At 39.5% G+C, this 21,182-nt stretch overlaps 1 protein-coding gene across 2 annotated transcripts in view; it reads left to right on the forward strand.

The window, feature by feature from the left end:
* mlphb (melanophilin b) overlaps positions 1 to 18,063 on the forward strand; it is a 39,520-nt gene extending 21,457 nt beyond the window's left edge. Inside the window, exons 7-16 of one of the 2 annotated variants that reach the window (XM_029459268.1) lie at positions 1,426 to 1,518; positions 2,856 to 2,997; positions 4,681 to 4,916; positions 8,114 to 8,197; positions 9,873 to 10,175; positions 12,544 to 12,693; positions 12,791 to 12,859; positions 15,046 to 15,094; positions 15,388 to 15,482; positions 17,070 to 18,063. In XM_029459268.1, coding sequence (XP_029315128.1) covers positions 1,426 to 1,518; positions 2,856 to 2,997; positions 4,681 to 4,916; positions 8,114 to 8,197; positions 9,873 to 10,175; positions 12,544 to 12,693; positions 12,791 to 12,859; positions 15,046 to 15,094; positions 15,388 to 15,482; positions 17,070 to 17,096 — 1,248 coding nt within the window. In that variant the 3' untranslated portion in view covers positions 17,097 to 18,063. The remainder of the gene's footprint in view (positions 1 to 1,425; positions 1,519 to 2,855; positions 2,998 to 4,680; positions 4,917 to 8,113; positions 8,198 to 9,872; positions 10,176 to 12,543; positions 12,694 to 12,790; positions 12,860 to 15,045; positions 15,095 to 15,387; positions 15,483 to 17,069) is intronic. The other variant, XM_029459269.1, reaches the window with a different exon arrangement.
* The last annotated feature ends 3,119 nt before the right edge of the window (positions 18,064 to 21,182 follow it).

The raw sequence follows: 21,182 nt of genomic DNA on the forward strand, positions 1-21,182 counted from the left end.
AGGGCACAGAGTCCACTGGAATTCATCATAAAACCAAGACTTCTATTGTTTACACCACAGTCTCTGTGTAATGAGGGAGCTAAGCTTTGTTTATTTTCAATCACTGCAAACGGCTGCTGAGGAGAAACAAATGTCGACAGGACTCTTGGCTCTGCTGGGTCTACGGATGCTTGGCCTTTGTTTCCAATGACTACCGGTTTTGTTTATATCTTAAATGATTTGACTCTTGATTGATGTTCAAAAAGACTGACTGCAAGAAGGCCAAGTGGGGCTTCCTGCTTCCCTTGTTTGATTTTCACTTCGACAGAGTGACCTCTACTGTTCCAAATAAGTATACGCCTTTTGTAACCCCTCACTCAAATTCGTTCTCGACATTTGTTTACGTACTCAGAGGTGTTACACTGCAACTACAGGGTAGTGTTAGGAACATGTAGGGAGTCTGTGTCTGCTCAAGGGTTCTTGAGGAGATCCTTGGGATCCTATGTCAACAACACAAGGCTTGAAACTGCATGGATCTTTAAAAAAAAGTCCCTGTCTTTCTAGACCACTCAGCCATAGCACACGTTCTCCGAGCACCGGTGTGTACTCTCATGCAGTAACATTAGCAACAGCTGAGCATCTGTTTCCCCTCCAGCAACCCAGGTTGTTAAACAGCACAGCGCTCTTCTGAAACACTCTTTCAGCCATCTGGATGAAAAAAGGTTTGGTCTGCTGCACGTTAAAAAAAAAGATTGTTGTTAGCACTTTACATTACAGCTCAGTAATAACATGGTAATGCTTATTATTAATAAAGAGGTAATAAAATACCATGTAATTTCTAAAGAAGTAATAGCTTGGTATTTACAATGAGTATATCTGGGTAATATTAGACTGACGTGTATGTAGCAGGGTAACAAGGGGCCAATAACAAAGGGTAATATGGGACTAACAAAACTATTCAGTAACAATATAGTAATAAACATGAATCAGGGCTGTAAAATGCTAAACTACCTGTTTCTATTTAATGTCAGTTTAATATTATATTAAACCAAACATTAAGAAATGATCTGAACCAAAAAAATCTTTATTATTAGTTGTATTGGCTTTTTATTTTTTTGTCGAATATCTTTTATCCAGATAGTTAGAAGAGTCTTTGAGGACTCTAGCAAAACCTTCAGAACAACAGTAAGTGCTGTTAATGTAAATTGTCCTTCTGGCCTCTTGTGTATTTTGAGAGGAACAAACTGGGCCGGATGTTCTCCAAAAGAAATTAGAAAGTTGGTGACATTGTGCTCAATTGTTGGTCATCTCAATGTGTTTGCGGTGCGGATTTCTGCGTCCTTCCTCTCCTCTCCTCGGGTCTACACTTTCATTGTGATCATCCTTCTTATCGCTCTACTCTCTGCTCTCTGTTGGTGATGGTGTTTCCCTTTCTGCTCTCTAAAGATGAAAAAGGCCAAAAGGCGGCTAACGGTCGATCCCTTTGATTTTGAACTGGGCCTTGACTGCTTCATCGAATCCAGAGGACGGCCTGATCAGGTAGAAGCCACAGAACCAGCTTTTGAGACCAAACTAAACTCTCTTCCTGCTTTAGCTTGTTTCTGTTTTCTATCTTTGCTAAACATTGTCGGGTTTGTCAAGACAATATCAGATTAGTGTTAAGCCCTGTCATTGTTCATGCTCGTATCTGGCCACAATACACTCATTGTGTATCCAAATGTGCATACTTAAGACACTAAGACATCTTGTCAGCTCATTAACAGAATGCTCTAACAGGACAGCATTTAGTAAATGTAAAGTGACATGAGACCAAGTCACAATGGATCATTTAGGAAATAGACTCAATATTCAGTGTTTATATCCTAACAATAAATTTGAACTGTGAAAGCAGAGTTGTTGCATAGTTGGCCATGACCAACTTACCACACACCAAACTACAGCCAGTTAAACACCAAATTAAGCAGCCAGTTACCTCAGTTAATAGTTCACTGCTGTGCCACCACTCGAAGCAGCTCTACTGATTGCATTGTAGCCCATTGTACTTTATTATCTTTGTTAAACTACATTATTTATATTATTAATCAATACAAGAACATGTGTTTAATGTGCATTCAGAGCAAGAATAAGATTACCATAATGATTTAACTGTAACTAGATCTAGGCCTACTTGTGTCACGGTGGGGAAAAGGTGAGGACTCAAATGCAAGACAAGGAGATTAACAAAAAGAGGGCTTTATTCCAAAAAGCTTACGAAATTACAAAATAAGGCAAAAAGTAAAACTTTAAACACAAACCGGGACGACACAAGGAAGCACGAGGAAGCACGAGGAGAGATCTGCAAGGGTGACACTTAGATGACGAACTGACAAGGATCACTGGGACAGACAGGGATATATACACACAGACACTAAACAAGGGGAACGAGACATAGCTGGAGAGAGAAGCTAAAACACAAGGGCAAGGTGAACAGACACAGGAGGAACAAATCAACAATCACAGAGGGAAAACACACAGACAGGAAGTACAACTAGACATGACATAAGGGGAAGTGAACACTTCAAAATAAAACAGGATATACAAAATCACAATCATGACAACGTCATGCAATAACCAATTATTCTCTTGTATAATCTAAAAATAATTAATGTAGCTTGGAATAAATGTGAAGCGACAATACATTTAAAATGTTCCCATTTATTGTTATTATTCCTTACCCTTATTAAATCCTAACTTTGTGACAACCCTAATGTCTTCACCCACTTTCTCCCTCAGATGCTGAGCTTCCAGCTCAGCCTGAAACAGCATCATTAGATCATTTGTACTGACGAAAAGTTTGTCACCACAGCTCTCACCACTCTCTCCATCCTCATGCTTAGGCCCCAGTCCTCCGAGACGTCACGGACATGGATGTAGGTGAGAGGGAGTCGATGCTTGCAGAGGCTGATATGGCCTCTGTTTTCCACCAGATTTTTAAGGAACAACACAAAGGTCTGGAGCTGAGAATGGCTCCACAGCAAGGTAAAGAAAGGAGAAAACACATCTCAGGTCACCGTAATGGTTTCAGCAAACATTCACTAAGTGGAGTCACAACATGAGCAAGTCATAGATCCCGTAGTCCTACTGTAGTCTGAGTTCTGTTTGTACTACAATGCCTACAAAAAGTAATGCACTATTATTCGTATAGGGCCTACCAATTGTAGATTCATTACCGCCGATTGAATATTCGGATATTGTGAACTACCTTGTGCTACAAACGTCGTGGGCAACCAACGCACAAATGAAGGCATACAAGAGCATAGATGCTTATAATTTCTTTGTTTCTGGCTGGGTTGGTAGTCTTCTTACCAAACCACTGAAAGATGACAGGGTGCTCGTCCATGCCCGTGTAAATCACTCTCAAAGAGCTCGAGATGCACCGCTCGAGCCGTGGTTATGTGAGTGAGAAGAGCGGCGATGTTATCCTCGCACACTGTGATTATATGGCTGGATTAAGCGAAGTATGTTCTCACATTGGTGCTTTGCTTTTCGCAAGTGAAGTAGTCTCAAGAATAAGCAAAACAAAAACATGCACAGGAGAAAAGAGCAAATGGCTGCCATCACATGTAAAGAAAGTGCCTTATTTACCAGTCAGCGATATGGAGAAGTAAGGTCTTACAGTAGTTCGGGTATATCATAAGCACAAATGTTTAATGTAAACATTGAAAACATAGCTTTAACATGAGCTCTTACCAGATATAAAGTGGACGCCACACACACACACTGGGTGAATTGTGCTTTTTCTTCTGTTAAATCCTCACGAGTTATGTTGCTAAACCACAGCTGACGGCGTTCGGTAGACAGTAACTCATCCCTCTTTTGTGGATCGTTGATTTTGATGATTTTAGGAAATCTAAAGAACCGTTTCTCTGGGTCACGAAGTAGCGTTATTACCACAATTATACACTGCGCACACGATTGGCATTTTCTTTCAATCTTAGACGTTTAAATACAAAGAAAATTACGAAGCGTTGCAGCAACTCACACATGAACAGGCGCCGTCTTGGTTGTGTATATCAACCAGCATGGCTGACTTACGGGTTGGGACGTAAGCGTGACGTCACATGCACGCGATCTATAGGATCTTTGTTTTTCTATCCCCAAAAAGGGGCGGGGCCTTGATGTGTTGTACCTGTACACTCTGCCGAGGTGCTCATATTGGATGTTTAAAGATTTTGCTCAGAACCAATAAAAAGTGTAAGACCATATGTTGTTCAGTAGCATGTAAGTGCTCTGACTTATTTAGTCTTTTAACTTCCTGTCTACACCAGAAGTGTGAAACGTGAAACATTGTGTAGTTGGATATCTGCTGCTCTTGATCACCTTGTCACTACATTTTGTAGTGAATATCAGTATTATGATATAACATACAGCCTGAAGGACTGACAGAGCTGGAAGAAAATGATCATTGTATTATTATTATTATTATTATTATTATTATTATTATTATTATTATTATTGTTATTATTATTACAGGCTATTGTTTTAGCTTCTCATATTGTGCTAAATTGATTAAATAATTGAAATAATTTACCACCAAAAATCATATTTACGATGACATTTTCATTTTGCAGCCATGACATTGGCTTTTGCCTGAACTACTGACAAAATGTGGAAACAGTATTGTTCATTTTATTTCTTGATTTACCCTTACATTTTCTCTAGATGACCTCACATATGCAGACAACCAAACTATTCCATCTCGCTCCATCTCCCGGCTAAGCTACTCCTCGTGTGGCAGTAGCAGTGCTTGGGGCCCCCAAGGCAGCAGCTACCTGCCCGGCCCTGATGACTCAGAGGAGGATGACCACTGCCAGCTCTACCCTCTCTACCAGTCTCATCTGGGCCCCTGTAGCCACACCTCCCAGGAGAGCCTGAACGCACCAAACCCTCCACCACAGGTCTTTAATATGATTCATATGAAATCCTCACTACATTACACTGATTTGGCCGTAAGAAAATATTAAACCATTAAACCAGTTGCCTATTAATGATGCATTCAGCTCATAAATAATGACATATTTTGGGATGAATGGGAGCCAAAGGTTGGGAGGAGACTTTTACGGTGGGAGTCCAGTAGTGGGATGAAATGGGGTCAGTTGCATGGGGATGAACGGGCCACGTAGTGGTGTGGCTGGAGTGTCTATGAAGCCAGGGGTCGTGATTTAGGATGAGGGCCCATCTTCATGAGTTTCCTACTTCATCAGCCCTCCACCCCTTCTTGTTTAGAGGTAACCCTACTGACAGAGGAGAGAGAAGAAGAATGGGGTTTGTGGTGGAGCATAGTGAGAGCTGTAGAGAAAACATGCCTACAGGTCTGCGCAGGTGATTACATTAACGAGGCGCATGTGATGGAGTTAGTGAGAGAGAGAAGCAAGGTTTTCTTCCTGAACCTTACTTATAATAATTTCATTAGACATGTAACATTCAAAGATCTCAATGTTCAACCTCCTTACACAATCAATTCCCATTACTGCACAGATATTCAGTCTGATATCAATTAACTTTACTGATGTTTTAACAATCCATATGGCTTTTTCCATTGGCACAGCTTGAAAGTCTCTAAAAAAGCATTTTATACGAAGAGGTACTAAAACCAAGGAAACTTTTTTGGTTGAAAACTATATTGCTATAGGGACAACATATGAATACTCTGTAGGCATTGTAAAATAAAACTAAACAAACTAAAAAGTGCTTGACTATCCATTAGATTTAATTAGATGTGTAGCTTTACCATATATATTCAGGGAAAGAAGTGAACAAAGTGATAGCTATATGTGACCATTTGGAAGGAATTTGCTTCATTAAAAGCAATAAAGGGGAAGGTAAGATACATAAACAAAACTATAAACTTAAGCTTGCCTTGTTTGGGTTATAAGAAAGAGGAACGCATTGGCACAAAACTTTGTATTATGATAATATACTATATCATGTTGTGGTTTGGAGTCACATTTCTGAAAGACAACAGTTGCTTTTCCTTTTGCTTTTGCAGGTCTTTCTCGCTGCACATGTTGGAACTTTGATACACTCACAGACACGGGTTCTTCAGACTGACATGTTTAGTGATGTGGGGGAGACAGCTGCCAGATCAGAGGGAGGTCACATACATTACATCAGTGCCTATTTATGTGATGTACAACTCAGTCTCTGGAAAGGATCAGGACAACTGTTCATGGGGAGCAGATAAAAAACAGTCTGCTTCCCATTCCTCTGGCTGACTTTGAGCGGGCTGCTTCTCTTACTGCTGACAGAAATCAGCGAGTCCACGTGTGTCCTCGTGTGCCCTGCAGTTGGGTGCGTCAGACACGCTGTGGAACTTATTGTTTAATTATCACTAGTGGAATCTAACTGAGTACATTTACTCAAGTACTGTAATTAAGTACACATTGGAGGTACTTGTACTTAAGTAGTCCCATTGTATGTAACTTTATACTTTTACTCCGCTGCATTTATCTGACAGTGTTCCTTTATGTGTTGAGAACATTCTGATACTTTTTAAGTTAAATAAACTATTTATAAAGCTGGAAAATGCATCGTCACAAAGCTGAAAACAAGCTGTTTTTCTGAGAAACTCATGAAAAAGTTGACTTTTAAGAGATACGTGGTTCTCACAGGACGGAGACAAAGCTACAGACATGATGATCTTATGGTTGTAGATTTGTCGAGTTTAAATAAGCATAACCATAAACATCTAGAGCAGTAAAATGCAACTACGACAATAATGTAGCAGTACTATTAACTATTAAACAAAAGGGCTGTTGTTATCAGGACTACCTGGCTCTGTGCTGATTGCCACCTTAGATTTCTGCTGGCATGTCAAATGTGTCTCACAGCTGGAAGACACAAACAGGATACTGCAGAAAACAAACAGTCCAAACATGTGCCTGTCAGACATCAAAAGCAGCCGTGGCCGTTCTCATCGGCTGCTCAGACATCAGTTACGCATCCTTAATGCGGATATTGCTTTCCTTCCGTTTCATTCTGATTTAGAAAACAAGTGACGTATCCAATCTGTTTGTGGGACAAGAAGTCAAGAAGTGTTTATATATTTATGATACAGACTAGTGACAAATTAAAGGAAAAACCTGAATATAAATGAGCGGAGAAACAAAACAAATGTGGAGGCTTCCATGCAAGGCACGAGAGCTCACTGAACAGTTTCATGTTCTACGTGTACTGACGTTATGAACGTGACACAAAAGGTTGAACTCAAAAGCAACGACTCAAGACGAGGTTTCAAAAGTAAAAAGGTCTTTACTCAAGATGGTTTAAAGTACAACAAAAAATCACTCATATGAGGAAAAAACGTAGAATAAACGAAATGCAAAAAACATAAACTAAACTTGACTAAAGGCTAAATTCTATGACGGCTACTTGATTCAAAAAACGCTGGCTGTCTTGGTGGCAAAAAAACAAGACGAACTGACACAGGACAAAGGGAGATAAGGACTATATATACACAAACACACACACCACACACACACACACACACACGCACACGCACACGCACACGGTAATGGGAAACAGGTGGCAACAATCAAACAGGCGGGAAACCTCACAGACAGGAAGTGCTCTGAAACGAGAGGGAAAGGTAATTACAAAATAAAACAGGAAGTGCAATGACAGACAGTGCATGACGAGACGAGACATGAGTGACTGTAACTTAACAAGTGAACAATGAGACAAGACCAAACATAGACTCTAAACTAAACATGAAACATAACATAAATACATTAACACACATGACGGGACTCAGGGCACGCATCAAAGATATGTCTCATGACATGTCTGCTTCACTTCCTGATTTAAAAATGATCCTTTCTGTACCCAGGGACCCCATTGGAAAAGTGTTGTTACATTTACCGTTTATCTAAGTAAAATGTATTTCATTTCACTTCACAGTACACTACAGAAGGCCTTAGAGGCAACTGGGGGAAATCAATTTTGAACTATTTGAAGAAACTATTTATACATGTGTGGTAACTTTTCTTGAGTTCTCCAATATATGTCTCTGGAGTCCTGCTAAAGCTTTTTCTTTATCATATCTTATCTTCATCATCTGTCTGCAGCCTCGCTGACTCTCCCTGTCTTTCTCCAGATCACTGACCTGAACAGACGCGTGTCAGCCATCGAGAACCTCTTAAACCACTTAGAGCAGAAGGTCACATCAACATACGACGAGGTAAACCCATAAATATCTCTTCAAGGTAGCCAAATAATCATCGAAATCATCATCAAGCTTGATCAAAAATGTAGACGTGCTATGGCTACGTAGGATACACAGGCCCCTTATCATGTGTGATGGTCTGCTCGGTACTTTGTATTTATTTGCACTCGTTCCTGCTGCTAGCAAGTTGTTTTTTATTAGTTAGCAACATTAGTTGGTTATTGGTTGTGAAATCCATAGTCAGTGTGTTACACATTGCTTCGCTTCCTGGTGGTACTCTTGCCTGTTTCTCCAAACTGGGTCAACTTTAGGTAATACACTAATTACAGTACCTCATACAAACCCCCCCCCCCCCCCCCCCCCCCCAAAAAAAAAGAGACAAGAACTATCCCTCTAAGTTAATTGTTGCTAATGATAAAGCTAAAATCAGTATTTTTATATGAACAATGGCTCAAATGAGCATGTGTAAGTCCTTCTAATGACCTACACATGTCTGTGTGAAGTGATAATATATCACTATTATAATTATAGCTTATTATGGTTCCAAGTGATCAAAATAAAAAAGGATTAAAAAAACTTCTAACCTGCTGGTAAATATAAACATGACCTGTGGGTTTATTGATGTGATTATTTTTTTGCAGGAAATTAAAATGGTCCATCCTAAAGTTGATGTATTTTATTTGCAGCTCATTGTTCAAGCATTCTAAAGAGGGGCACGCTTTTCAACCTCCTCATCAACATGATGTCTCATGTGGGTTTGGTGTCTGTTTTTCATTTCGGACGTGGGCTCTGAAATCCACACCAATGTCATCAGAGAATGAGCCGACCCACAAATACAGCAAACCGTAAACGCACACAGAACTGAAGCTGGCCTGGTAATTAGTGGCTATTCTGCTTCGAATTAGAGCAATATTTGATCGACTCGTGCTTTTCCTCTCTCTCTTGTGGTAAAGCACAGCTTAAATCAATTTGCATATAACATGTTTTGCCGGTTTTGACAGAGCAGAGTCTGCACGCAACACTTCTGTGTTAATGTCCATCTGATTAATGTTTAACGGGAGAGTTCTCATGCTTTCATGCATCCATGCACTGTATGATCCATGTACTCCTATAGACCTGCTAGTTCCTGTGTAAGATCACAGGCATGTCAGTGGCACGGTGCAGAAAGCAGCAACACAACTGGACAACAGTGTATCTCTGTCAGTCACATGCAGTTTACAGCAATGCCAGTGGCACATTTACCAATCCAAAAATTGTAACAATTGTTGTAACAATGGGCCTTTTATTTCACACAGAGGTAGACAAAGCAGACATCTTGTTTTAGCCTGCTTTCTCTCTAATGACAAACAGGGGGCGACTCCAGTTGTTGCAAAAAGTCTGATTGTACACAAGTCTATGAGAAAATGTACAAATTTTACATTATTACATTATTTATTACATTTATTTATTTATTCAAACATTTTCCTAATGAGTTAATGTGCTCTCCGAGTGCTATTGTAGTTTAGTATTATATTACAGTGTTATGAATAAAAAAAATGATTACCATGTTAATCGTAATGCTAAACCACTGATGCACTGCGTTGACTGATTTCACTCAAGCAATGCATTTTAAATCAAACAAAAACACAAAACATAAACTTTTAATAAAAGCATAGTTCATTTTTCTCAGCCACATATTCTCTCCCGACAGACAAACGAGGCTTCTCCGACTCCAAACTGCACCTCTCCTCTTCCTCAGTGTGAGGAAGTGGACTTAGAGGAGCAGCAGCTGAGACAGAAGCTGCACGAGATGACGGACAACATTAGTGACCACAGCCTAACCTCTGATGAGGACGAGCCCAGCAGGCCACACTCAGTCCAAGAGATCCCAGCATGGAGGAGCCCAAAGGAGGATGTCAAACCCACCAGGATACCTACCAGACCCCCATCCAGAACCAGCATCATTCTCTGCAGACTGGAGGAAGAGCAGCCTCAGCTCACGGACTCTCAGAAGGTACACATATCTGTGGCAGAATTAAATGAGCAAAACATCAGCAGTGGAAAATAAAACGATGTATTCACACACAAGCATTTAATGCTAGAAAGTTCATCAGAGACATACATAATGTGCTGCACATGTGGATTGTTGCACATTCTGTACTTTAGTAAAACCGCTTGGCTCATGAAACTCCATACCATTTACAGGAATCCACTTCTTAGTATTCATAAATCAAGTCACTTAGCCTTAGCATTTATTTTTCCTTTGCAACCATCACTCCCAGATTTTCTGAAACGCAGAATGGATTGGAAAATAACTCCTTCTTTGTTAGATGTGCTAAATTGCCTGAACTGTTTTCACTGGCATTTCTATCCCTTAAAAGTAACACAGCTACAGTGCTCTGGTGAGTAATGACATTGTGTTTTTCTATATATCACTTTACTATAGGCCTGTTCAAACTGCATGCCCTCTCTTGGGGATTTAAATCACATAACACTAGCTTTTACAAGCAGGAAAACCTCCTCTGAAGTCATAACCTAATAAGGCTCAAACTTTGAAGCTTTTGAAGTGACTGTCTTCTTTCCAGAATGACTGAAGAGGGCAAAGGTCAGCTGGTATTGACCTCTGATCTCCCAGCAGCCCTTCTGTTCTGCTTCTTATCAAACCAAATAGCTTTTTGTGCTTCTGGGACTATAGTGATCTATGAATGACAACGTGCCACTACAGGATATGTTGTTTATAGAAGATGCTGTTCATATAATAAATACTAACACTGTTACATTGTATTAATTCAAGTTGTGCTGCGGCTGACCATGATGTTACTGACAGTTTCAACAGAATTGCATCGCTAGGCTACAGCTTGGCTTCATTACTACTTCCTGTCAGCTGAACTCATTCACATACACTGTAACAGGAAATAATCTGGTACACATTTAGAATGTTTCTGTTTAGGACTGTGAAATACGGCTGACTTGGAAATTCATCCTTTCAGATAGGGTTCTCAAGTCATCCAACCTAACAACAAAATAGATTGTTTGTCATAACTTTCCAGAAACATGTCACTCGAGCATTTTCTGATCTGTCGCCTATAGTCAGGACCACATTATTTGTTGGCACTCTCCAAAGCTCACAGCTGCAATAAAGAGTCACATGACTGTTTTGTAATTTGTAACAGTGCTGGGCTTTGAATGCAATTTCACAAAGTGGCCAAACTGTGTAATTACAACTTCAGGGTCAGTCACATGATGCTGTTGGGCCCAAACATACTTTTTCCTATAGACTTATATATATATATATAAATGTGTATAATTTGTATTTATATAATAATTATTATAATTTGTTTGATCGCCACAACCCCTGCGTAATGGTTTGTTTTAGTATCAGACTTTGATCCATTTGGTCCTATCACATTTGGAAAGTCTTGAAGAGCCGCCGGTTGAATTATTTTATTCCCATTCAAGTTAGCGGAGAGCTAAACCGCTAAAGCTTGCTCTACGGGCCGCATGGATGCGGAAGATCAGCAGAAGATTTGGGTATTTTACTTCTTGGAATATACATTTTTTTGGCTTCATGCGCCACTGAGCAACTTTCATAGTAATGACTGGTTCTCCACCTCAAACGCTGTATCCAGTTCTCTTTACTACCTATATATCCGCTATAATATAACGTTGGCTCAGATATTAGCCTGGAACAATTTGAACATAGGATACAAGCAAATTGTTACAATGTTGCATGCAGGTTATACAAAATCATGAGTTGCTTATCATGTCAGTGTTCGACTGTGTTCAAGTGTTATAGAGAAGGTTCTGTAATTTACACCTTAAAAAGTCTGTTGCATGTCATTCCTCATCTTTTTCTCCCCTGTCATCTGTCTTCTACTATTGATTCTTTAAAGGGAAAGTTTACACTGTTCAAAGTGAGATTGTATGAGGTTCTTATAGTCAGTGTGTTACTACAGTAGATGCAGTTTGGAGAAGCAGACAGGAGTACCAGCAGGAAGCTAAGTACTGTACTGCTGTGGACAGGTCAGCAGCAACACATACTGTATGTTAGACACCTAAACAAATCAATATCAGTTTAAGTGTACACTATATTTAGAACAGTTTATAGAGCAAAGATAACGGCTTCAGTTCCCTTCAGGAACCGCTGTCTCACATCAAAGTAAAGCAGTCTAAATATAGCGTACACTTAAACTGATATTGATTTTCTTTAGTTGTCTACAGCAGGACATTGCTTAGCTTCCTGCTGGTACAATACTCCAACGCCACTTCCGAACATCCAAACTATCCCTTTGATGAAGGCATAATAGTCCCACCACCCCAACAAAAAAGGGCTTGAAAATGTGTATATGTGGAAAACTAATTCACTTTCTTTTCTCTTGTAGATAAACCGCTCTACAGAGAGCCTGGAGTCGAAGTGGCACCCCCTAGAGGACGGGTCAAAGACAAGCTTCAAAGGCTCAACAGCCTTACTGGTAGAGCTGGAGGACAAGGTAGCTCAAGCAGCTGCCAACGTCCAGAACTCCCAGAGTGAGGTAAGGAGAAAGCAGAAGCTGAGTTAAACTTAGTTGGCATTTTGGATTTGTTTTTCGAAAAGACAGAAAAGTGAGCAGTCTCTCTTTTTATCCCAAGGTGTCTTACATAGAGAACAGGATTGCTGCCCTGAACGCTGCCGGCATGCCCGTGGATAAAAGAAGAAGGGTAAAGATATGTATTTCATTTGAGTCTAAGCGAGAGTTAGATCTGTTTACAATTGGTGTACAATGTTTACATGTATGCAATACTTTTCATAGTGTATAAAATAGTGCATACTGGAGTTACTTTTGGAAGCAGACCTGTTCTGAAGGCAGCTTTAATACTACTAATTGACATAATAGACTGAAATTCAGCCCGGCCTTTTAATGCAAGCGTCCGAAGGGTTTGCTCTTGTATATTGCAAACCTTTAGAAGCCAAAAAATGTGGTCAGATTACAATTTAAACAGTTTGCTAACTTATTTAATTCTTTACCATATGTCCAGATATGGGGCAAATGGTAGAAACTGACTTATTAATGTAAATCTAACTTTACTCTAATATTTATTCTAATTGTTCTAGTAAATGTGGATTAGTTATTTTAACGTTTAAACATGGAAATCACTCTGCAGAGGAATTTGCAGGTCCTCTGAACCAGATTCTTCTCCTTCTTAACATCATCCACATCAACAGGTCTGATGGCAGCTGCAGCTCCATCAGTTGAGCCCTTGACTCTTCTTTAGTGGGAGCAGTAGTGTCTTTGACTCCATCATGAAGGCCAGTGGCCGCTGAAGGTCCTGCTGGATTTTCATGACTGAAATTTTCAGAGTCTGAATGTCCAACACTGCAACTATTGGGGAGTGAATCTTCTTCACCGAGTCTAGCAGGGGATGATTCACTTTCTAAGCCAGTGAGGTATGAAAGCTTTCTCTTTAAGTCAGTCTTCATAGGGTCTGACTCATAACTGGGATAATTTGCCTGAGACTCCATCGCTTGAGTCATCGTTAACAGAGGCCCTTTTTATTTTTGGCTCTACAGTTTCATCAGCGTAACTGCCACAGTCACCATGAGAGTCAGACGCCCTATCATCTCTGATCTACGTGTAAGTTTCAGTGATGGTGAGATAAACATCCGTTTCATCTAAAGGATCCAAGGGTGAAACAGTCATGAATGAAGGGCAGCACCTGTGTAGCAGTTGGTGTCCATTTAATCGACCAGGTGAACAATTCAAAACTGGGTCTTAGGGCTTTAGTGAGTGTGATTCACTTTACCGCATCCAGACGTAGACGCTCTTAAGAAGCTTATAAGTGTCATACTCAAGAGTGTCCCTTTTTACTGGGCATCTATGTACTATCATTCACTGTATATGTATCATCCAAATTCCTGTCCAAGAAAATCCACCGCGAAACTTGGGCCTTGACACCCGTTGGCTCCTTGTACTCCTCTGGTGACTGTAGTCTCCACTCCCTGCTGAAATACTGCCAGGTGTATTTGGCAGCACTCAGCGGGTGATCTTCTGGCTGACTCAGAAAGTGCACTGTAGGTGATTGCTTTTAGCATTTACGTTTGTCTTTGAAAGACGTCATCTTCACTTGTTTTGTGGATCTTCTCTGACACCGTCTTGGTCTTTTAATTCTTACACTTTGGAACTTTGCCAAAGCATCTCTCTCCATTAAAGTCCATTACTAGGTAGCGGGTGGAAGGAGTACATCCCTGTTCTGTACCTGATATGAAGCAGGCACCGTCTCCTTGTTTTTTTCTATTTCATAATCTGAGGTTGAAGTTGAAGTTGAGGACAACGTTTGCAGAAGAAAACATTTTTGCAGTCGAACTTTCCAAAAACAAGTATCGTTCACCTGTTTTCTTATTCTGAAGGTAACCAGAGTTCCCATGATGTCATCATTCTGGGAGATCATCAGTCAAAATTCTAAATTCTATAGTTTTCCGTGGCCATTATTCAAAAAAGCATTTGGCATTCCCTCCTCCGCTGTACTTCGTGAAGGGCGGCGACACACACCTACAGTCAGAGACAGAGTGGAGAGGGGTGAACTAAAAGAAATTTCACATTTGCAAGTTGAGTCGAGCCAAATCCGAGTTTTTTGGATTGATACCTCCCCGACTGCAATCGGCAACTCAAAGCAAGTTGAGCTCATCTCAAACAAGCTTAATGACTTGACTTACTACTCTTGAATATGACTCCCATCTGTGGACCCGCCCTCTTAGAGTCAAATCAACTAATAAGATCATTTCTATCTCCTCAGCAGTTCTGTCTCTGATAAATGTTTCTCCACTCCAAGGTGCCAAAATGGCTGATAGGCCATATATTTCTCACTTTATTTATTTTCTGTTTGTCTCCCTCTTTGGTGTTTTCCAGTCTGCAATCCCGATCCAAGCAAGACGATCTTCCCACCACTTTCCCACAAGTAAGAACCAACTCTGCTGCCCTTGAGCATGATCCCCAGGGCCTTCCGCCAGATTCAAAAAATCTTAACCTTGTTAAACTCACAGAACATGATGATCTATTTCATGAGCTGGTGAACACTCTGCTCTTTTGAACTACAGCTTCTTCTTCTTCTTCTTCATCTGTAATTTACAATTGTAGGTTTGTAAGAAGATTACATAGGAAACCACAATCTAACTTTATAACTGCAGAATCATCTCCTGTACTGTAGCCAGTAGAACATAGATGTACAATGTAGTTGCTGTATGTTTCCAGACCAGGTGGACAGATTTGTGAGGAACTCCCTCTACACGGGCTCCCTGACACAGAGGAACCCAGTGGCTAAGCCCAAACACAAGGCTACCTGTGCGGTATGGCCCCCCTATACAGTGCTGGCTGCAGTGAAGAGTTCAGTTCCATCATTATATAGCTACCATTTGAAAATAAACTTCATCAATACTAACAAAAGACAAAAAAATATTGAATAGTTTGTTCTGTCTTTCTTTAAGATTTTGGACATTCAACTTTCAACATTCAACAAAATATATTCTTTAGATGTAGATCTACTGTTGGAAATGAACTCTTCTTGTGGTTACACTGGGCTTGACTTCTTCTACTGGCGGATCATCGGGTGCTTTTTTCTAATCAGGCTTTGTGGTGGCTTTAAATAATTTCCTTTTATTTTTTATTCTTGCAATTCTCGAATCATTGAGAATGTATGATCAATGTGCCAACTTTATTCAGGACTAGATGTCTTCACTTGTATTAATTATTATGATTTCTACTTTTACACACGTCTTTTGTTTTGCCTGAATGTAAATAAAGCAGTGCATGCATCCTGCCAAAGTAATTGACAACCATTACAGGTAGAATTAGATAAGGATCAAAACAAAAGTCTGTTTACTGTTGTTTACTGTGACCTTAAATACCCCAATGTGTTTATGATCATTTCGAACACATGTGTTTATGATCATTTCAAACACATGTGTTTGCATCACACAGATCTGTCTGAAGGGCTGTTACTGTGTGGAGTGCCAAGATTACTGAAAACTATTTAGAGTTAATGATTTGAAAGACAGCCATGCAATGTAGTTGTCAGTCGTATCCTATGAATGAGACCCTTTCCCCAACTCATGAAATACGGCAGCTTGGTCAGTGACCCTACGCTTCAAACTATAACGCTCTAGAGTACGTACCCATCGTACTGTAGCGTCAGTTTTGCACATGCATGGCTGCCTCTAGTGGCTGTAGTAATTATGAATGGAGTAAAGGAGGAAGCCAGGTGAAGTAGTGACAAAGTCCATAAATACAGGAGGTTGTTATAGATGGGTCAAACAAGCACAAGGCTCTCACCCAGGTGACTGCTGTTCAAGACCCACGTGAAACCAACTTACTTACGTAAGTTAACATATGCCGCATAAGTAAGGTGCTAAACTTAATTACGTGACTTAAGTTATGTATCAAAAATACAAATTTTAACCCAAACTATGATTTATTTCTAAACTTAACCAAGTAGTTTTGTTTGAATTCACAATGTTAGTACCCAGTGCGTTACAAGTCCTGACCAAGAAGCTGTTTGTGACGTGTTGGGAGGGAGATTGTTTGCTTGCTGTCACTATTTGCTTAGTATCCACACTCCGTAGATCTCTCTACACACTAAAGACATTTTAACATGAAACAATGCATGTGGTTGAATTCTCCTGTAATGTGCTTCAAATATGTTCTACAATTCTTATTAGTGTCTTTTCTTCAGCCTGAGTAATCAGTCACAACAGGTGCCAGCAGGTTTCACAGGTTTTTATAGACCTTGTTCTCTACTTATGTTTGTGTCTCCGTTGCTATGAATTATTGTATGGCTAACAATGAATTCATTAACCCAATCACGGCATGAATTGATTGAATATCTAGTTATCAAACAGCCAATCATCCTCTGCTTCTGTCTCTCACTCTGTTTGCAGAAACCAGTAATGACGCAGGGATCATAAGGAGGAGGCTGAGCATCGTCTGACCATTTTTGTTATTACAGTTTGTAAGAAGCTGAAATTCAGCTGGAACGAAATAGATTCCAATTTAAATTTCAGAGGTTTGTCGCCTGGAATGGGAGTGTTTATACGTATATTTAACATTTGTCCTTATGATACTGTTGTGGTATTATATTGTGATAGATCCATAACATATTTATAGTTTACTGTGTGTTTGAGTTACACATGATATGCACTAACTTTGCTAGATCTGCATCTTAGAGTGTACTTGCATACTTTAACATGCAAGTTAATGCATTCACATTTGCTGTTTTCATTTTAAAAAATCTAGTAATATATCCCAATGTTCACATGGTACAAATGAAAACAAGAAACAAAATCAAAATGTTGGCTACTATCACTAGAATAAAGTTATCATGATATAGCAAATACAGTAATTCTAAGGTAATAGGACGGAGAATATGAATAAATATAGACCTTGATGCACATTCCTTGTGTATATCTTGACACAATATCCAAAAGGAATTTATAGTAATCTTTTCTTTTCTCTATACAGTATATTTATGCTAATTGGCACTTAAAGGATATTTTACTACTTATACATAATCAATAGTTGTATATCACCTTGCATCCTATCTATAAGGCGGTGAAGCTGTATAGTGAAATAGTATTTGAAAATACTTTTTAGCATGTTGTCCCCTCTCTCTCCCCTTTTCCTGTCTATCTTCGGCTGTGCTATCCAATTAAGGCAAAAATATATATAATATTTAAGAAAAAAAGAATGCTCCTAATATTGAGACTTATACTGGCAATATACATTATACCATTTACTGTAGTCATTCTGAATATTGCGCAATAACAAAATGCAGTCATGACCGAAAGAATGAGATCGCGGGTACAAGCGGCCAAAATGGGTTTTCTCAGACGGGTGGCTGGCGTCTCCCTTAGAGACAGGGTGAGAAGCTCAGCCATCCGGGAGAGACTCGGAGTAGAGCCGCTGCTCCTTTACGTTGAAATGAGCCAGTTGAGGTGGTTCCAGGCACGTCCAGCTGGGAGGAGACCCCGGGGAAGACCCAGGACTCGGTGGAGAGATTATATCTCCTCACTGGGAACGCCTCAGGATCCCCCAGTCGGAGCTGGAGGATGTGGCCCGGAGAAGGGAAGATTGGGGTTCCTTACTGGAGCTGCTGCCCCCGCGACCTGACCCCGGATAAACGGTGGAAGATGGATGGATGGATGGAGCAAAATGCAAACAGAAACAGAATCAATTTGTTTTTCTCATCAAGTTTAACAAAAACGGTTTGAAAGTCGGTGAGACTCAATAGTTATAGTCAATGATAAAGGAATTGTCAGATTTGTGATTAGAAGATGGTTTTATGATTTTCATTAGATAGACATAGAGATGGGTGACAAACTAAAGGACAAACATAATGAAAGAGTGGAAACCACCAACAGAGGCTTCTATACAGGTTACAACCTCATACTGAATGACAACGATATAAAACATATTCTCAAGCCTTTGCAGTCACAGATTTTCCTTTAATTAGTCACCCATCTGTAGATTAAATTGGTATTCTTTCTTAGTTTTATAGTTAAAACCTCACTTTATTTATATGTGTAATTCTAATAACATTGTTTGTCTCATAAGTCTTATTAAGTTATTTAAAACAACAACGATATTGTCATTGTATCTTCTTCTTTTTTTTGCTTGTTAGCCACCAATGTAGTTTGTAACCTTTGAGACCATAAATGTGACATCAAACAGAATTTTACCATTTGTTTTGTCTTTGTTGCCTGCTCACATAGCAGAACAGCATTATCTCTTTCAAATCATGTTTTTGTCGTTGATACAGTGTTGGCAGCTTCCGACAGCATTCATAGTCCTTTTCTTATTATATATATATTCTTTAAAATGTTAGTTGTTGCCGATAATGTCTTTACATAGGCAGTGGTTCCTTGAATCCAAAAGGGATGATTCATCCATGTGCATTCAACAGATGCCTTCAAGGTGCTAAACACAAGAACTTTTAGGACATGGACATTCCAGAGAGGCTATTTTACAATACACAAATATGAATTATTATTAATTAGATAATATTAAATATTAAAGTACTGATTACATTACTGAACAAAGAAAAGAGCACGTCCTGAAGAAATGTAAACTGCATTAAAAGACAATTCACTGGAAAAGATTATATACTTTAAATGTTATTATATAAATACTACATATAGTGTTTGACTGGCAGAGGACTCTGGGAAGAACAGAATGCAAAACAAAGTAGCAATGTTGATGAAAATCTCACAAACATTAAAGCACCCATTTTGAATATTATCAGCCCATTAAATGGCCATTATCAGTTTTTATCACTATATTATATTGTTTCAGACGGGGCAAACTACACCTACCCGCACAGTGTGAAATGGTCGCAGTACGTAAAATAAGTTAACACTGACTTTTGGCTTCACACGGGACAAGAGTAGCGGTCTCCTGGGTGAAAGTTCTGTGTTTGATAGCCAATGAGGAGGTAGAGTAGGGCCACCTCAGATCTTTGCTCCAGAGGACCACTGATACTTGACATTTAATGGGTGAGAAGCAGGTGCTATATCTTTGTTATATCATCCAAAATAATCTTCCCAGTTCATTGGAAACATTTTGGATTTGGTGGTGCTTTGGGTGCATCACTAACTATTTACATTTTCCAGGGAAAGCCAGGTCGCACACATATTGGGCTGCACCATTAGAAAATATTGTGTATCGTATATTGTTCTTGAGAGGTGGGTGACATCAACATATCAACACAGTTCTGCCCCTCCTGCTGCAATATAAAGAGATGATGGAACAGCTGATAAACTGAGATAACAGAACCTCAGAAGTGCATGGAGCAGGTGAGAGCTCGCCCAGACTTCGTCTTTGTCTTTTAGTCTGACTACAGGCAGTGCAGTCCAGTCTCTGGGATTTACACTAGGCTGTCTTTTCACACCTTAAGGGAGAGAAGGATTTGCTCTGGTTCAGTTATCATTCCTGCACCTGTTCTACTCCTGTGGCTCTCACTGGGGGATTGTGAAGCAGCCAGCGGAGTTTGGCTCTGCAAACTATCTGACAAGAAATCTTCCAAACGGTAATTTGTTCATATTTGTTCAATAATCCTGTGAGTTAGAAAATCAGGTCAAATATTGTTTTGATCAACAGTGAAAATGGAGCAAGAAAGTCAAACTGTCTGTTGAGATTAAGGGGGAAATAAATGGTGCTTAAGCAAAGCATCAAAAGTGATTTTTAAAAAGAATGATCCAAAGTGCAGACTGCATGTCACCGGCAACTCTGCAAGTTCAAGTGTTTCGCTATTGTTGGAACATTGACGTCAGCGATGGAAATGCATGATATTCTACTCTGTGAATTTCACAGATCAATCCAGTAGTTGTATTTATATTTGTGTCACCTCTGATGGTCTTCCATATCAGCTGCAAACTGACATTCAACACCATATTCTGGGTTGAGTGACATGTTTGTTTTTTCGCTCCAGGTCGATCTGCGATGAGGGTGTGTGCAGTGCTCTGTGTTGTCTTCCTGCTGCTTAGTGCAGCTCTCATGGAGACCGTTCCATGATTACCAGAAGTAAGGGAAACCCTGAGTAATGAATGAAGTTATAAGGAGTTGATGAATAATAATGAATGAAGAAGACATTATGAAACAATAATTAACATTTTAAAACTCTTATGCGGCTTCTTTTCACATTCAGTTTACATGTTTCTTTGTCGTTTTATTTCATCTAAGCAGTTTACATTTCAAAAGTTTTAATTCCTGTTTTACTGGCTGTCAGAAAACCAAACACATAACTTTGCCCGTTTTAAAGCTACTGATTTATTTATGAATTAAAATAAACATTGGGAAAAATGGCCATTTATAATGATAAAAAAATAATAATTAAAAGACAATTGCATATTAATAAAAAAATATATATATCCCTCTTTATAAATGAGCTGGGTTTTAAAAAGATATTCTTTCACAATATAATGGCTATATTCTAAAAAATAAGTAAGAGTGAAGTGGACCTTCTTGTCAGCATACTAGAAGTGGGCCGAATTGTATGG

The sequence above is a fragment of the Cottoperca gobio genome, chromosome 21, assembly GCF_900634415.1.
Source record: "Cottoperca gobio chromosome 21, fCotGob3.1, whole genome shotgun sequence".
Lineage (NCBI taxonomy): Eukaryota > Metazoa > Chordata > Actinopteri > Perciformes > Bovichtidae > Cottoperca > Cottoperca gobio.